We start from the raw sequence: 17,672 nt of genomic DNA on the forward strand, positions 1-17,672 counted from the left end.
CAATGCAGTGCAGTAACAAAAGGCTTCAAGAAAGTGCAGCTAGCAATTTCAGTGAAAGGGTCTCTAGAGAAATGTGAAGTCTGAACAGCAGCTACTAATACTGACAGGCATTGCTGTAAAGCAGCCATGTAGCACGTAGGGGTACAGAAAGGGAGACTGGAGGCTGATCCCAGGAGGGGTTTCTGCAGACTCTTTGCAGCTATTGTATGTCTATACTATCATTTTGTGATTACTCACCTCCCAGCATCACCACAGCACTGAGAGACATTAATCAGAAAGTAGTGAACTGGCCTTTGGCAGGGAAAGGTCCTGTCAAGTGAAATACGTGGGCTTGATTTGAACAGTTTGGGGAGCTTCACCCTCCAGTTCAAGGCTAACAGGATAAAACCCTCATAATGCCCCATGTATAGAACATTAGTATACAGAACATTAGTAAACAGAAGTGGACAGAAAGATGCGTATTGGGGAAAGAGTGGAAGTGGTTCCTACAATGGATATCTTCTGTCCCCTTAGGAGAACAACTGCAGCTTTTCTTTGGGCTCCAGGAAGAGGCAAAATTGCAATGACTTCCATGCCCCTGCCCATCTTTGATCACAGCTGCTTTCTCCCTGCAGGGAGGAAGCACCAGGAGGTTCTCTAGGGAAACAGGACTAGTCCCTGCTCTCTTCCTGCTCATTTCTGACACAAAGCTCTGACTATTGCTAGTCTGTGGATGACCTACCCAAGGACTTTTTCCAGAGTTGTGCTGTCCTGTTTGAATTTACTCATTGTCTCTTCAGAGATAAGGAAAAAAAAGCTAAAAGAGAATAAGAAGATAAGAACAATCATAATAATGGGGGGCTGGAGCATCTCTCACGTGAGGAAAGGCTGAGGGAGCTGGGGCTGTTCAGCCTCGAGAAGAGACAGCTGAGAGGGGCCCTCATCAGTGTCTGCCAGTGCCTGCAGGGAGGGGCAGAGCAGGGACCAGGCTCTGCTCGGTGCTGCCCGGCAGTGGGACAAGAGGGAACGGCAGGAATTGATGCACAGGAAGCTCCAGCTGAACATGAGGAAGAACTTCTTCACTGTACAGTGACCAAACACTGGAACAGATCACCCAGAGAGGCTGTGGAGCATCCCTCACTGGAGATATTCCAGGACTATCTGTGGTTCTGTGCTCTGGGATGACCCTGCTTGTGCAGGGAGGTTGGACCAGATGACCCACTGTGGTCCCTTCCAGCCTGACCCACTCTGTGATTCCAACAGAAATGAATGAGAAAACGCTTATTGATTTTATTAGATCAGTATGCTTATCCTTTTTTTATTTTTGTCCATACTATAAGATTCCTTTTGGATCAGATTATGTCTTACTTGTTAACAGTGCCACTTTTTCGTAATCTTCACTGATAACAAGCTGTGTGCTTTTCTTCTTCTCACACTGATTTTCTTCTTCTCATTGGTAAGGACAGGAAATATGTGAATTAAAGTGGAGATAAAAAGTACTTCTATATTAATACCCAGCTCTAATGCTAACATAGAATAATAATTATCATTCATAGACCTTTTGCCTCTATGTACTTAAAATCTTATGTGTTCTGTTTTCCTCTCGAAGATTACAAAAGGGAATATTTTTCTATTTCAGCTCATGCATTAGGCATGTTGGCAAAGTTCATTTTGCACAGTCTTTATTTATGGTTTACAGCTGCCTGACACAAAGCTTGATTTTTATTTTGTGTTTGCTACAGTGATAGGCAGAAAGAATTTAAAAAATGAACACACAAGGATCCAAATTTATTCTTTTGAATATAATTTCCCAGAGGACGGCTGTGTTCAATAAAATTCCCATTTTATTTTCAATATGATTGGTTATTCATAATTTGGACCATCATTATAGGTATGATTTAATTTCTGAAATTACTTAAAAGCCCTGTCTAATTTCTTATCATCGGCCTCAAATTGATGAAATTGTCCTTACCTCTCCAGATAATAATGTGTAGTACAAATTTTATCCTTATGTGAAAGCCCTATGATACTTTTGAACAACTGAAGAGATAACACCATTAGGCAGATTCCTAACATAATGTTCAAGAGATGCAGCAAAACCTACAGCAGTTCTTCAGTGTCTACTGAAACAAAAAAACTCTACATGAATTATCATTTCCAGTCTTGCTGAGGCTTAAAACAACTTCCTCCCCCCTGCCCCCTTTTTTTTTTTAAGTGAAGAACTTTCATAGAATGGAATACTAACACCAAGGAAACAAAACTAATGAAAGCCTTTGGAAAAAGTAGATGATGATAAATGACATTTACCTCAGCAGAATGAATTCAACAGCTGGCAGGAAACTTGGGAAATCCACTTATCTCTTTGAGTACTCAATAATATATAAGGCGAGGAACTAGGAAGCTCATAAAAGTAGAGATAACAATAGTCAACTGTAGCTCCTTTTCCTTTTATTCACGTGATATCAAATTGTCTCTGATAGTACAAACACAGTTTCCTGATCTAAAGTGGTTGTAGATAAGAACTGGTAAGGCAAGATCCTGTTTCCTTATAAAAGAATAGAGTAAAATGAAAGTAAGAATTGGATTAGCTAAATCCAGTAGCTGGTTTTGAATTATTTGGATTGGATTAGAATCGTTTGGATTAGTTGGATTGTGTCTAATTTAGAAGTTAATTTTCTCTACTGCTTTTCTTCTCATATAGTACTTTGAGGTCAAACAGTGATGAGAATTGGAAATGGGAATATGTTGATAGTGTATTTTACTTTGTCTTGCTATTGTTGCTTACAAAGCAGTTCCAAGGTAATCCATGCAAAACCAATATCCGGGGTCACCCACATTTTGGCTCTGATTCTGTTTTTCAAGTGTCATTCTGACAAATGTTCTTCATTATATCTTTACAGCTGCTGTTTGTGATGGAAAATTCATGTTGACTGGTTCCTCTGGGTTTTTTCACTCTATGAATTATCCAAACCCATATAATGAAAACACTGTTTGTCAATGGATAATAGTGTAAGTCATTTTCCAATAATTTTGTACCTAACATTTTTTCTGATTATGAGGTGATCTTGTTTCCTGCACAATAGTCTTATGCCATTTGCTTTTATTCCCAAATGCCCCAGCACGGAAAATATATCAAACCATTTTCTCCTTTGTATTTATGTAACTTTTATTTAAAAACCTTTATGCATAAGCTCCATAACTATATCAATAATTTTTCCACTTACAAAAGTTTTGAGGTACAATTTTGAGACATCTTGAATGTTATATAGATCCAGAGGAACATAAGTGTAAATTCAGAATAAATCATATAACTCAAAATAATTGCAAGATTCTTTTCAAAGGATTTTATTAAATAGTCTTCAGTAATAGCTTTATAGTTTAAGATGTAACTCTTATTTAAAAGAGAGACTTTTCAAGAATTCCCTTGTCACTTAGGTGTAAAGGTTTAATCTGTGAGTTAAGAGTACCTGTGTATCTATGTAATTTAGGAATATGTTTTAGAATTGTATATTTAGCATTTTATATAATAGCAGCAAATACCTTTTAAGCCTTAGGCACAAGAAGGGGATTTTTTTTTTTAATCAAGGATATATACCTACAGACAGGGATAACTCTTTGGTTTTGACTCTCTAAGTCTAGTTCTTTGGCCAGGGAGAAAAAAGATAGCCACACTACATGATAAATCTCACCCAAAATACATATCTAAAAAAATCAGATGATCACAAGTTAGACGTCCTAAAAATCCCTCCTATTACTGCCAATTCAGAAGTTACTGCTTTGAAAGGCAGTAATTCTTATTATGATTTTGTAATAATGGCTGTTCTTTGATTCTGAGAAGAATGAATTTGGCAGAAGATTTCAAAGGAGGTTAAGAAATTGCCTTTAAAATTGGAAAAGGTTTGGGTTTCTCATTCCAAAGGCTACTTTGAAAGAGATAGGCTTTGATTTTGTTCAGAACTTTCATCTTTATCTTGAAATCCTAGTTTTTCTTCTGTTTAATACATTTTTTCTTCCCATCTTCAGTGGTACTGCTCACCAGTAATTACTGGAAACACCTGGCTTTAAAATACAGGTGTGTCCCAGGAAAAGAACAAGATTTTTTTTCCTTCAGAATACTCCAGCCTTGTTCCTCATTTCATGGCAGTGCAGATTCTCAGTAAATAAACATGGCCCAAGTGCCCTCCTTCCTTCTGAACTGTTAATGTTGCTCCAAGTGCTGCTACAGCTACAAGAAGCATAGTCTTGGGTAGATATCTAAATGTATGTAGCCAATAAAAACTTCTTTTTGGAAAGACTCATGAGCAATTGCAAATGATATGGTAGAGTTCTGCAGATGTGTGTAATTGCAGATTACAAATCTACTAATTTTTATTATCCCTATAAAAACATGTTAAAAGTCAACCTATAATACATCCAAGACTGGATTTTTCTTGTGCCTGTCTTTGTCTAGATATATTTCCCCATTACCTTTAGGAAGAGCTTTTACATTTTAATGCCATTTAACTCCAAATGAAGATCCAATCTCGTCTCCTTCTAAAAGATCAATATGCTCAATATTTCCCTGAAAGTGTAGCTGCTTGAACCTTTCAGCTATAAGTTTTACTCTTTTCTAACCAAGGCTATTTCTTCCCTCTAGAGAAATATAAAACAACAACAACAATAACAAAGTTTAAAAGGCAAAATGTCTAAGTATTTACTTCACACTTCTCTACTAATCATTACTGATAAGCACCATCAGATTGCTATTGAAAGCCTATTTTCGTAGAGTCTCTCAATTCCAAAAAAATTTCACATAGAGGTAGCTAAGCTGATAGTGGTAGTAATGTTTTAGAAATTGGACTACCATATGTGTCTAGTGGAAAGGAAATGGGAGAACAAAATAAATATAGATTACTCATAGAGCATAACGGTAGCTATATAAGGCCAAAAATTTTTACACTTTACTTCAAGTGACTTCTGTCATTAAAATTTGTATGTGATCGTTTGAATTTATAATAATTTCCCAAAGAGTGAGTTTGAGATCATCAGATCTTCATGAAAATCCTGTTTTTGTCATAAGAGACAGTGTTTTGGATTTTCAGGAGAGAGATTTTGATATCTTGCTGTTCATACTGATATTTTGATTCTGTTCCTCTGGCTTTGGGAAGTCTACCTGAGCAATGAGGTATCTATGAGTAACACGTATGAAAAAGTGATTACAATTCAATGAGATGCAGAGGACAACAAAACCCAGTCAAAACCATCTAAAAAACTGCTTCTAGGACTGATTATCACATTCTAGAGTTGAGAACACACAGTTTCTAGAATACACTTAATTTCAGTGCATAAGGGTGTACGCACACTATTACCAAAGTTTTATGCCAAATTCCTTTGGTAATTTTACAAGCTAAGAGTTAGACATCTTGATTAATAATCTTAATTAATATAATTTCATGTTGCTTCTGAACTTATTCAAGCCCTCAATGACTTCAATGACTTTACGGAAGTCAAAGAACAGATTTTCATTCTTGAGTTTACATTTCTCTTCTTGCCTTAGAGTGCCTCAAGGGTTGTCCATTAAACTGAACTTCACTTCTTTTGAAACCCAACCATATGCAGACATACTGAATATTTTTGAAGGATTAGGACAAAACAAGGTTTTAAGAGGTAAGTTTATTTCTCAGCTAATAATACTTTTCCATTAATAAAATCTAAGTAGTAAAATAAGCATTTTGAGATATCAAAAGCTTTATATGTATGTTTAAGAGGAAGACTGGATCTGCATAAATCTACTGTGTTAGACAATTAATCTCAGTATACCTGCCTGCCCCTTAAAATAAAATAGATATAAAATCCTTATACAGTATGAAACATCTACCTGTTTTTCAAAACCTTATTTGAAAGACCTTGACAACTTCAACATCCTCATGGTATTATGGGGTCCATGTTTCATTGGAAATACATTGTCAGAAGTTCCTGTAATATCATACACAGTATCACAAAATGAAAGCATCTAAACTGAACTGGTGGGAGAAGTGCCACAAAACTTCCTGAAAATCTTTACAAGTATGGCATTGTTTTCCTCACATCTTGAAATACTGATGATATCTCTCTGTCAGTATTCTGCTCTGGAAACTGGGATTTTCAGTACTCATTTTTCACAAGATTCAGTCTATACAGCTGAATTCCATGAGAGGTGGAAAACATTCTGAAGATAAACTATAGGAAGATAGGGCAGAAAGATACATTATTATTTATCCTTATTTTTGGAAATAGGTAGAGCATGGGAATGGGAAATGGTAAAACACTAGCTGGTATCCATTTTGATGGATATGAGAGATGGAATATGCAGAATATTTATATTTCAGCCAAAGAGCTAAATACTTCAAGGGTCTGAAGTTATTGTAGCAGAATCACAGTACAACAGGAAAACCATTTCTAGAGACTCAGTAAACTGATCCACTGTGGTTTTGTGACAAAACTGGAAATTTTAATGTGAATGTGATTATTTTCTTTCTGACAATATTATTTTTTTTATATGTTTTCAGCTTCTCTGTCAGGGACCAATCTTGAAACAATTTACATTTTTTCTCATGAGGCTACAGCTCAGTTTATGTCTGATTATTCAGAGAATTATAATGGCTTTAATGCAACTTACACTGCATTTAATGCAAGTCAACTAAACAGTAAGTGTTCTCTGTGTGTGTGTGTGTTTGTTTTTTTGTTTCTTTTTTATCCCAAAATTTTGGTGAATCTACATTTTCAGTTTGAGAAAATGGAGGTGGAAAAGGAAGCAGCATTTTCTGTCCTCAGTCCAATACCTAGATCCATTTTGAATAATGTGACACTATTTTAAAGATCAAATAAATTATTTCTGTGAGGTCATTACAAGTTTACAGGCCTGTATCTAGCAGCAGGGTGATGTCTGACAAAACTCATCCGTGTAAATAAAACTGTGTCCACACCTCCTTCAGATTCCTCTCAGGCAGTTTGTTCACTAATCAACACTATGAAATCATTGACCACAATTTCTTTATTAAAAAAACCCATTCAAAACAACACTTAGAAATAACATTCAGGAAAACACCTGCTTCAGTAAACAGGCCTTAGGAAGTCTGGATGAGGTAAATGTGACAACAAAATGCAGCAATATGACTCTGCTTTGGTAATTGGGGAAGTGAAGGCTTCTTTAGCTGCTAAATTTGGAGCAGGAGGTGAACAGGGAATGTGGCTGGGATGGAAGATGCTGCAGGAAGCTTCCAGAAGCCAAGCAACTTCTTGTCCTGTGGAAGCCCTGCCTGAGCTGCATTTCAAGGCACCATGGACAGACACCGAAATCTCATGAGCACAAAAGGGATGAGTGTAGGAAAGAGGGAGAAAATGAGAAGCCAGAAAGGGGCATCCCAGGGACACGGGGCACAGCACTCTGCTCTAAGGGTGAGCCCTTTCTGCTAGAGCAATCCAGGCCTTGGCAAAGAAAAGCCGAAAAAGAAGGATCAGAAATGAAGGTTGAGTGTCTAGGGCTACCCTTCAAAAATAGTCTTTTGTTAACAAGTACAAACAACCCATTTATTTGAGTAATTTTGATGCATTGCAAAAAGAGGAAATTAAGTCACTGTGGACTGGTTTACAAACATATTTTAAAATTTACATTATTCATCATTCCTTCCTGTGTAATTTTGAGAAAATACTTACCATCTCTGTCATCTTTTATTTACTAGAAGTTCTTATTCACAGATTATGAGAAAATCAATTGCACTTTTGAAGACGGCATTTGTTTCTGGATACAAGATTTAGATGATGATTCAGACTGGGACAGAGTTCAGGGTCCTACATTTCCCTTCATGAGTGGTCCTGAATTTGATCACACATTTGGCAACTTGTCAGGTAAGATCAAAAAAGTGGCTTGAAGATTAAAGAGAAAACTTGATTTAGCTTATATCACTGCGTTATGGATTCTTCATAGTGGTCTTACTAGGATATCATATTATTCTGCCATAAAAATGTCAGGGCTACCAGTTTTACACCACTGATTGCCATCTTGTGGAAATAGCCAAAACTAAAAGAAAAAAATAAAAGAATAAGTAAAATTATTTAAGTGGGAGGTACTAAAAATTTCAATGCTATTGTTACTCCAAAGTGCCTTATCTGAGAAAGGAAATTTTATTGGTCAAAAATGTTATAGGTTAAAAACTATGTTTAACTTGAAGGGAAAAAAATATATAATTGTATTATTCGGCAAATCACTTCTGTTTCAACCCTCTCTGACATCTTCATCGTTGTCACAAAACAATTTTGATTTAAATAAAGTTGACCTGCAGTTTATAGGGGGCATCTGTGTTCCCAGTTACTGCACAGCAAACACACCAACTGTGCCAAAAACACCAACATTCCAATAACTGTTATAGTTGAATAACTTAATTGGAAGAGTGGTCATATCAAAAGTGGAATTTATTTAAAGAGACAATACTGATAGGAATCAGATTTTGAGTGTCTCATGAATCCTTATACCAGAATTAGACTCCATGAGTTTTTTTCTCCTTCAGCAATAAAGCCAAACAATCACTTCTTCAGCTGATTTGCCAGTCCAGCTAAAACCAGATAAAATATAAATTGGATTTTGCAATGGTTATATGTATTCTGTGCAAGACTTATATAAAACTTACTCAGTGACAAATAAGTGGAAGAATTATAAATTATTCTGAAAGAATCCCGAGAAAAGAAAAATAGTATTCTGCACTTTATCTGATAGAAATTATTCACCCCTCTCTGAGTAAATGCACATTTTCTAAACAATCTTCATAATGCTGTTTTGTTTTCCCACTTGGCTCCTAGAATGCAAATCAGATGAAAGAATGTAAAAATGGTTTAATAAAACAGTTGACAGTGCTTTCTCTCTCTCAAAAACATTTATCTAATTTAGGTGCTCTCTGTTTCCGTGTGCTAAGTCCAAGTTGCATATGTAATGTTCCTCTGTGTAATGTTACTATAGTGTTGCATATTTAAATTTCCATGATCTGTATTTTGAGTAAATTGAATTAATAATATAGCTACAACATTCAGTGAAGCTTTTTTTTTTCTGCTCTTGAAAAGTAAATACCTTAATACACATTCAAAAGTTAAATCTGAATGCTCAGAGAATTGATGAAACACAGATAGACAACTGTCCCTTTGACTATGTGAATAACTTTTTTCTTTAAGTTAGACACACACTGTGTATATTTTAGTGTGTGCTCTCTAAGTTAATGGAGGAATTTAAAGGCCTGGTTCAAATTTCAGATTAATTTTCAGGAATTTTAGCCTATGACATGAGAAAACAAGGCAATCTGGAAGTATAAATAACAGAATACAATGTATATAATGTAATTAATATAATTATATTCATTTGAAAATTCTATTAATATAATACTTGCATATATATGTATTAGATAGAAGAAAATATGAGATTACACCCATGATTTGAATAAGGAAAGAATTTTATTTAAAATGCCTAAGTTTGCATTTCTTATGACAAATCCCTCAATGCTTCTCTGTCCTGGCCTCATATGGCAACAAGAGGTCCAAATTCCCAGCTGCAACAAATTATCTCAGAGAAAGCTACAGCACAATTCCAAAAATAAAAGGGGGTTTGTTTGTTTATAATGTTTCACCTTGCTATAAAATATTCACATAGTCATTCTGCCACCCTCTCAACACACAATCCATATTTCCCATTGTCACATGGATACAAATTGTGAAAATATTGGGAAATTCTTCTGCAAAATCACAAGCAATATCAAACAGGAAGACATTTTTATAAACCCAGGAGAATTGCTGCCTTCCCTGAATTTAAGGCAGGATTCCTGCTGACTTGAAAAGGACTCGTTTCCCAGTGCTTATCTAGTTCTGAGGAGTATCCAAGAGGCTTAAAAGCTCAATTTAATTTATCATTGACTGATAAATATATCTTGGGATAATCACTCACATTTACTCTCTCAGAAATCTTCCAAATCATGCAACACTATCTGTGCTTGACATTATTTTAAATGTAAAAACTCTAATTCAGTGGGAAAAAAAGTAAAAAGAAAGTTCTTCTGTCCTGGCTAAAGTGTGATCATTATCTTGCAGGATTTTATATTTCAACGCCCATTGGACTTGGATTAATGGAAGAGCGAGTCCGAATTCTGAGTTTGCCTTTGGTCCCTTCAGATACGTATTGCCTAAGCTTTTGGTATGGTTACATAATTTCTAAACCTGTATTTTGTTTAAGAATATACCCAAAGAGCTTTATTTCACATAAAATATTGATCCCACTCAACATGCCAGCAACGCCAGCCTGGTTCTGTTTGGATTTCCACAATCAATCTCAGCTCCAGGCATCAAGTTCAACTCCTTCATAGCTCTGACTTTTGCAGTTAGCTATAATGTATTTTCTTTTTCACCCTGTATCCAATATTCATTTCTATACAAAAATGGTATAAGCAATCCCTGAAACGTGCTTTGTCATGAAGCTTAACTAGACCTCTACTATTCCAGGTGTAACTTAAACATACAATTAATATTATTTTCACGCTTGCTTCAAATTAATCCTAATTTCATAAAACATTATAAAATAAAAAAGTGACTTTTTTTTCAAGGAATTGGACTTTGTTCTAACCATACCAAAATGCTTTTCCCCCCATAGGTATTTCATGTATGCAGATAATGTTTACCTTTTGAGAGTTAGCATAAGTGATGAGCATGGCCAGGAAAAGATCATTTTCAACAAAGAAGGAAACTATGGAAACAACTGGAATTATGGACAAGTAACTTTAAACGAAACATCTGATTTCAAGGTTTGTTGAGCTGGTTTTTCTTTTTCCTTTTTTCATTTATTTTAGCTAAACTGATATCAGAGTTTTCTGTGAAATGAACCTAAAATTCCACTGTTCGAAAGATAATTCTTAGTATCATTTAACAATTCATCATGCCATCAAGTAGATATTAGCATGCAGAAGATTGGAAGCCCCATTTCAATTCTCACAGCCCCTTTTCTTACTCTGGAATTTAAAGTATTAATATTTCAGGAAACAGAAAACCTGATCATTGTCAAGGAACAATGAATATTATCATGAGAGGTTTCCACAAAACAAAAGCATTCAAAGCCTATAAAAATCTGCTGTGGAATATAAAATCTCAGTAGTGAGGGCAAAGTGAAGCACTTAGCCATGAGAAGATGTAAATTTAAATTGCTTCAGATTGTGAATCAGTGTTTTCACTAATTACTTACAGAATAATCCACTGAAACTGTGTTGCAGGTGGAACTAGTTTTGACACCACATGATTAACAACTGACTTCTCTGTAAACAAAAGGAGGAGATTTATTCCAGATGATTATTTCAGCACCTCTCTTTTGAAAACAATTTATTTTTATAGCTATTTGGGATGGTTTGCCCTGCTACTATAGTTTTGATTTATTTCTGGCAAGCACTGCTAGAAAGATGCATTTAACATCTGAGGAAATAAATGCATCTGTGGCCTGGCTGCTTCAGACTTTCAGGAAATATGTAACCACATATGATCTCAAGAAGATTGCTATGCCAGCTGTATTTCACCAGAACTAATTCCTAGTTTGCAGAATTACTTTAAATATGTGGGTATTATCAATAAAGAACAAATGAGATTAATTTCAGTTTTTGTTCCATTCATTCAGGGGAAGTTTGGGCTGATGAGCAATGAAAAATTGTTTATAAAATTACATGTATAAAGGTATTGAATATTTTTAAATCATGTTCATCATTTAAATGAAGAAGCCACTACATTCCCTGGAATGATCCACTCAGTTTGCATAGTGCTGTTTCCTTTTGTGAGGAATTCTGTCTCATCCCTATTGTTTCCCCTGAGTATAGCAGCAGTGGATTACAGTGGAAATAAGAACATTCAAGGAAAGACAGAATGGTACAGCATAGCAAGCTGAAAACGGTTCATTAAATTATAATTTTTTTTCCTGAATTCAGGTTATTTTTGATGCCTTTAAAAGGCGTGGTCCTAGTGATATTGCCGTGGATGACATTGGCCTGACGAAGGGAAAGTGTAACGAAGAGAATTATGTGGAGCCAACTGTGAGGCCAACTGTTGCTACCACGCCTTTAGTCCCTAGTAAGTAAGCACTAAATAAATCACTGTTGATTTCCTGTTGCTGTGTTTGTGTTTGAGTGGGTCAGAATTTTCAGTGTCAGTTTTATAAAAACATCTTGTCAGCTTTATGAAGTTATCTTCAGGATGACACACTAAGATTGAGTTCCATGCCTCTCCAGGTTGTACAGCTTGATCCAGACCCTTCCAGCTGCAGAGTATTTTAGAGGAATGCACAGAGGTTTAAGCTTCCTCAAAACATTCCAGCTTGACAGAGTTAAGCAGGAAAATCTCACAGAAAAAACAGAGAAAATACCTGTAACCATCCTAATAAATCTGGATAACTTACATAAACGTGAGAAGAAAGATTGTGTGTGATGTTAAACAAGTCCAAGCACATTCAAAGCAAAAACCAATATAAATATAAATAGAGCTTATGGAAAAATCATTAAAATATCTGATGGGGCTTGCTTTGTAATTTACTCTGAAAGTGGATGAAATTTTGGAAAGAAAAATTTCTACAAAAGGCCTATTTAGACATGGCTTCAAATTATTAAATCAAACACTGGGCATGTTCCAGGACTGCCTCTTATTAGATTTACTGTGCCTTTCAAAGCACAGCTGGTTTCTCTCTTGACGACATATGGTAAATAAAAGGATCTAAAATTAAAATTGTAGTAAGACTGTTTGCATTGCATTCATGTTGAAACACTGTGTACTAATATTATCATTCTCTCAAATCTGTCACCTCCAAATCCACTGCATCAGGACAGGTAAGAAAAAATCTTCTAAATGTAAGAGTGCAAGGCAGCTTTAGAGCTCCATCATGAGACACGGGGAGGTAAAGTCTAACAAGGTGTGTCTGTCAGAAAAATTAAATTTTAATAGCAGTAGTAATTTCAGTCATAGTTTCTCAAAATGAGTTTTGAAATTCAATAGCAGCTTTTATTAAAGTAATTTTGTGGAGAGATGCAGATGTCTGCCCCCTCCAGCTAACCTTTGGGTGCTGTGGGTAAACACAACTCACAGGTTAGAACCACTACAATGATTAGTGGTAGAATAGCCCTGTGGTAAATAGTAGCTGAGTGCTTCTGAAAAACACCAAAGGAATATCAAACGATAGATCTTTACTCAATGCATGGTCATAAAATTTTAGCATTCAGAAAAGAGACATGACAATATGGCTTATGAATTCTTATGAAAGAGATTAAAGAGATCCATGATACAAAAGGACAGTCTAAGCTGTTGCTGGGGAAAAAATAACTTGTTTTCTTAATTTTGTTGGGACATGTTTCCACATGTTATCTGTAACCCGATGAAAAGAAAGTGAATGTTATCAATCATCCTCAAGGAAGGATGAAATTACTTTGATGAATGTGTACGAGCTTACTAACACTAATGATTTCACTACAAATGTCACATCCATAAACCAGACATAAAAGAATTTGAGCTGAGTCAATTTCTTTTTCTAGAATTAGAGCTTTAGTTCAAGTCACTGGCATCATTCACAGTGCCACAAAAGCTCCTTGAAACATAAAAAAGGATATTTTTGATGGTGGCATGGGAAAGGCGGATTTGCTTTTGTCTTTTGCACAAGACTGTCACCTTACACTTTCATCTAAAACAAGGATTGCTTTCATCTTCATGTTAATTTATAATCAAACAACAGTGAGGAAAAGACAGTGTACATTCCTCACTTAAGATATCTATGTCAATGCAAACTGAAGTTTTGGCCAAAGCACAGAGATATAGGTCATATATAATTTCTAAACTGTTGAGAAAATCATCTGCTGTGCTCAACCAAGATTGTTGGTAGTGATTACTATTTGGTTCTCTAATGAGTAACAACTGTATGAATAACTCCATGTGAATAAATGTTTAAAGATCACTGGAAATTTTTAAAACACTATTTAAAAACATGAGTGATTTCAATTTCTTCTCTCATTTTTCCATGCTAGAATGAGATCACTGCTAATGTGCCTTACATGTAGTCAACACCACATCAGATTTCACATGCAGTAATATTCCATTTTAAAAAACCCAGTGTAATCTTTATCTGTTGTTTATGGTATTTATAGAAAGCAATCCTCCTCGTGAGGCATATGGCTGAAACAAAATATACTTAATAGTCCGGAAGAGATCGGTAACAGTTCCTTTTCTTTTACAAGAGTTCAGCTTTTCTTGCCAGGATTTGTTCAGTGAAACAGAAAATTCTAGAGCATGGTTCTTGTGGGGAAGTTCAGGTTTTTTTCTTGGTTTTGGGAGGGTTTAGGTTTTTTTGAGCTTTCTCCCAGTGGGATTCAATGGTCAGACTTGGTAGGACTTGTAGATTATGCAGTCCCCAACCAAGAGGACCAGAGTGTGACATGCTGCCACACACCATGGCATGCAAATTTGAGCTATAAGGGGTGGGGAGGAGAGCATTAAAGTTCAGCCAAAGTCTGAGAGTTAAAAAAACCCCTAATTTTAATTCAAGGAATAAAACATCAAAAATACCAGAATAAAGAAAGTAAAGCTGTTTTGCCTTAACTATTATTTCCTGAAGCAAGTGGAGAAGCAGTGTTCATTTTTGAATGGAGTAATTGTGAGCAACATAAGTGGGAAAACACCAAATTCATTCTCATGGTTAATTCAGTCATTCTGGTGGCTAAAATGAAAGTAAATAATATTTCTCAATATTAAATAAAGTTTTTGAACATGAAGGTCACATATTTGGGGTGTAAACCACCATCAAAATTATATATTGAAACAGAATATTGAATACATAAGGTATAGTTAGCTGTGTCCATGTTGTGAGTGCATGTATATGTGTGCACACATATCTACAATATTTGCTTTTACAGAAATTTTATTAATTTTTACCTGTAAATACAAATACATCTTTATGACAAAGGCATTTCCTACTAGAAGAGTTGTTTTAAGGAAAAAGCAAATGACTGTTTTAACCACTGACAAGGTTTAGCTGAAAAAGGTTTTGGGGTCCTGAAGAAAACAAAGTAACAGTATAAGGGATTTGTGGTTTGGTTTTGTGTGGGGTTTTTTTTGTTTGTTTGGTTTTGTTGTTGGTTTTTTTGGTTGTTGTTGTTGGGTTTTTTGTTTTTTGTTTTTTGTTTTTGTTGTTGGTTTTTTGTTGGTGTTGTTGGGGTTTTTTGGGGTTTTTTTGTTTTTCTTTTTCTTTTTTTTTTTTTGTAGTTGTTTTTTGGTTGTTTTGTTTTGTTTTGTTTTTTAAGTTTACTTGTTAGATGACAAAAAGAGCTTTAGATTTGAGTATCTCTGCTGATGATGCAAGAATAATTTCTCCATGGGAAGGGTGGCCAGGCGCTGGAAGGGGATACCCAGGGAGGTGGGGGAGTCACTGTCCCTGGAGGTGTTCAGGGAACAGCTGGACGTGGCACTCAGTGTAGGATCTGGTTGACAAGATTGACCAGGTCCTGTTGATTAGTCAAAGGCTGGACTCAATGATCCCAGAGGTCTTTTCCAGCCTTAATGATTCTGTGAGCTAAGATTGATCAGATAACAAGCAAAGAGTATGAATTGGTTATATTTGGGGGCCTCTCTTATCCTTGATATTTCCTAGTTTTTTTACTACTGTACTAGTAAATGAGAAAGATGACTGTATCACATTCTTGTCTTCATATATCTGTCATGGGTACAGTGTGCAGAGCAATAATAATGAAAATTACTTTTACAAATTATCATTAAAAAATGAAGACAGCAGGTTAATCATGTTCTTGAAATGTTTTTTTTTTTTTTCAGCTGACTGTGGAGGGCCGTTTGAACTCTGGGAGCCAAACAGTACATTCAGCTCTGCAAACTTTCCAAACAATTACCCTAACTTAGCTTTTTGTAAGTAATTCCTTTCCAAATCTTCAGGAGAAGTTCAATCATATAAAAATAGAGATACTAAATCTGCTTTCCAACTCAGATGCTGTCAAACAAAACAACAACAAAAAGAGATCTAAGGTATATAGAGTGGGATCTTTTAACTGCATTCTGTATGGTACTGAGAGGAAGCTAAGGAAACAAGTGCCAGCTGATTAAAAAGGGATGAAGAGAACCTGAATCCAATGGAATGGGTCCAGGCAGGTCAATTCCATCCTGCCCATTATGTCAAATGTCTTTATGTCAATGCAGCACCACATAAGGTGATGAAAGTCTCCATTTTACCATAACTGGTGCATTTGCCAGGTTAATATCATCACTTCTGCTGTTAAATAGCTCAGGTTTTCTAGAGGCAAAGAATATGTGCATGAATTTTGTAAAGAATCCTCTCTTTATTGAATATTTTTGACATAGTTAGAGAAGACATTGTTATTTCACTGATGTTACTTGATTTAGATTAGAGAGCTGGCAGAAGTGAATGCTTCAAGGTGGTCCACTGTGTCTTGTTGATGGATAAAACAAGGAAGAGAGCTTTATCATTGCCTCTAAGTGAAATTTTAATTATTTATTTCTTCAATTCCTTCAATCCTGGGGAATTATGCTGGGATGGTAATCATAAGAGTTGCCATTTTATGTTTCTGTTCTGCTTGAGATACAGCTCTCATTTCCAGAATTCATTCCACAAGTTCCCAAATGAGATTCCTTCTAGTGAGAAAATACTTTTCACTTCATGATTTCTTTTTTCTTTTACTTTCTTTACAACATTTCCATAGTATCCACACTTAGATTAAATATGAGAAAGTATAGGCTAAACAGAAGCAAAGAACTATTTTAACTTGGAAGACAGGCTTCTGTGACTGATGATAAAAATTATTTTACTATCAAATGAGACTTAAGTGACAAGACTATTTGTCACATTGTCACAGTCAGAAAAGAATGAGCTTTACCACTTTGGGGAAACTCACAGCTGACATGAATGATTAAAAACACGTGTATAAGTTGCAGATCTCTAAAATTAGTTTTCAAAAATGATTTAAGAATGAGAAACTATAGAATTTTGGATCTTGGCAGCTTATAAATACAAGATTTAAACTTCTTAATTTCTTGGGTTATTATTAAGAATTTAAGAATTATTTTCTTTTCTCCCCCAAAACACTTCAGCATGAAAATAGCACAGTAAATGTCACTACTGAAAAGGTAATTTGTGTGTGTTACTATTTTCCAGGTGTGTGGTACTTGAATGCTGAAAATGGAAAAAACATCCAACTTCATTTTCAGGTTTTTGATCTGGAAAGTTTTCATGATGTGGTTGAAGTCAGAGATGGCAGAGGACCAGATTCCTTACTTTTGGGCAAGTAGCAGCAGTGGGTACTAAAATGAATGTAATCATTTAATCATTATCATTTTACTAAAATGAATGTAATTTTGCTGGAGCAAACTGATGGATATAATACCAAGGAAATTAAATTCCTCTCATTTCTTTTGCATTTTTAGGGCCTCAGAAATTCAGAGTAAAAATTGAGAAAGCATATTCTGTGTGACATCAGGTTTCCAAAACATTTGCACACACTCAGCTCTCCGTGCAATCCATGTGAAATTAACTTCTCAGTAAATCAGACTGTTTACACGTGTGGGCAAACAGATGGATAATCTCTTAGCTGAGCCTCCTTGTTCTGTGCTCATCAGTCAAATCTGGTGTGGGGTCTGACATGGCAGTGTGACAGCACTTAGGTTTGGGG

General features: G+C 35.5%; 1 protein-coding gene across 1 annotated transcript in view; it reads left to right on the forward strand.

The window, feature by feature from the left end:
* Positions 1-17,672, forward strand: part of TMPRSS15 (transmembrane serine protease 15) — a 59,344-nt gene that overhangs the window by 23,073 nt on the left and 18,599 nt on the right. The window contains 9 exon segments of the mRNA XM_063393421.1: positions 2,880-2,988; positions 5,516-5,625; positions 6,507-6,644; positions 7,696-7,845; positions 10,066-10,168; positions 10,622-10,772; positions 11,934-12,075; positions 15,808-15,897; positions 17,159-17,284. Coding sequence (XP_063249491.1) covers positions 2,880-2,988; positions 5,516-5,625; positions 6,507-6,644; positions 7,696-7,845; positions 10,066-10,168; positions 10,622-10,772; positions 11,934-12,075; positions 15,808-15,897; positions 17,159-17,284 — 1,119 coding nt within the window.

This window comes from Prinia subflava, chromosome 3 (genome assembly GCF_021018805.1).
Source record: "Prinia subflava isolate CZ2003 ecotype Zambia chromosome 3, Cam_Psub_1.2, whole genome shotgun sequence".
NCBI lineage: Eukaryota > Metazoa > Chordata > Aves > Passeriformes > Cisticolidae > Prinia > Prinia subflava.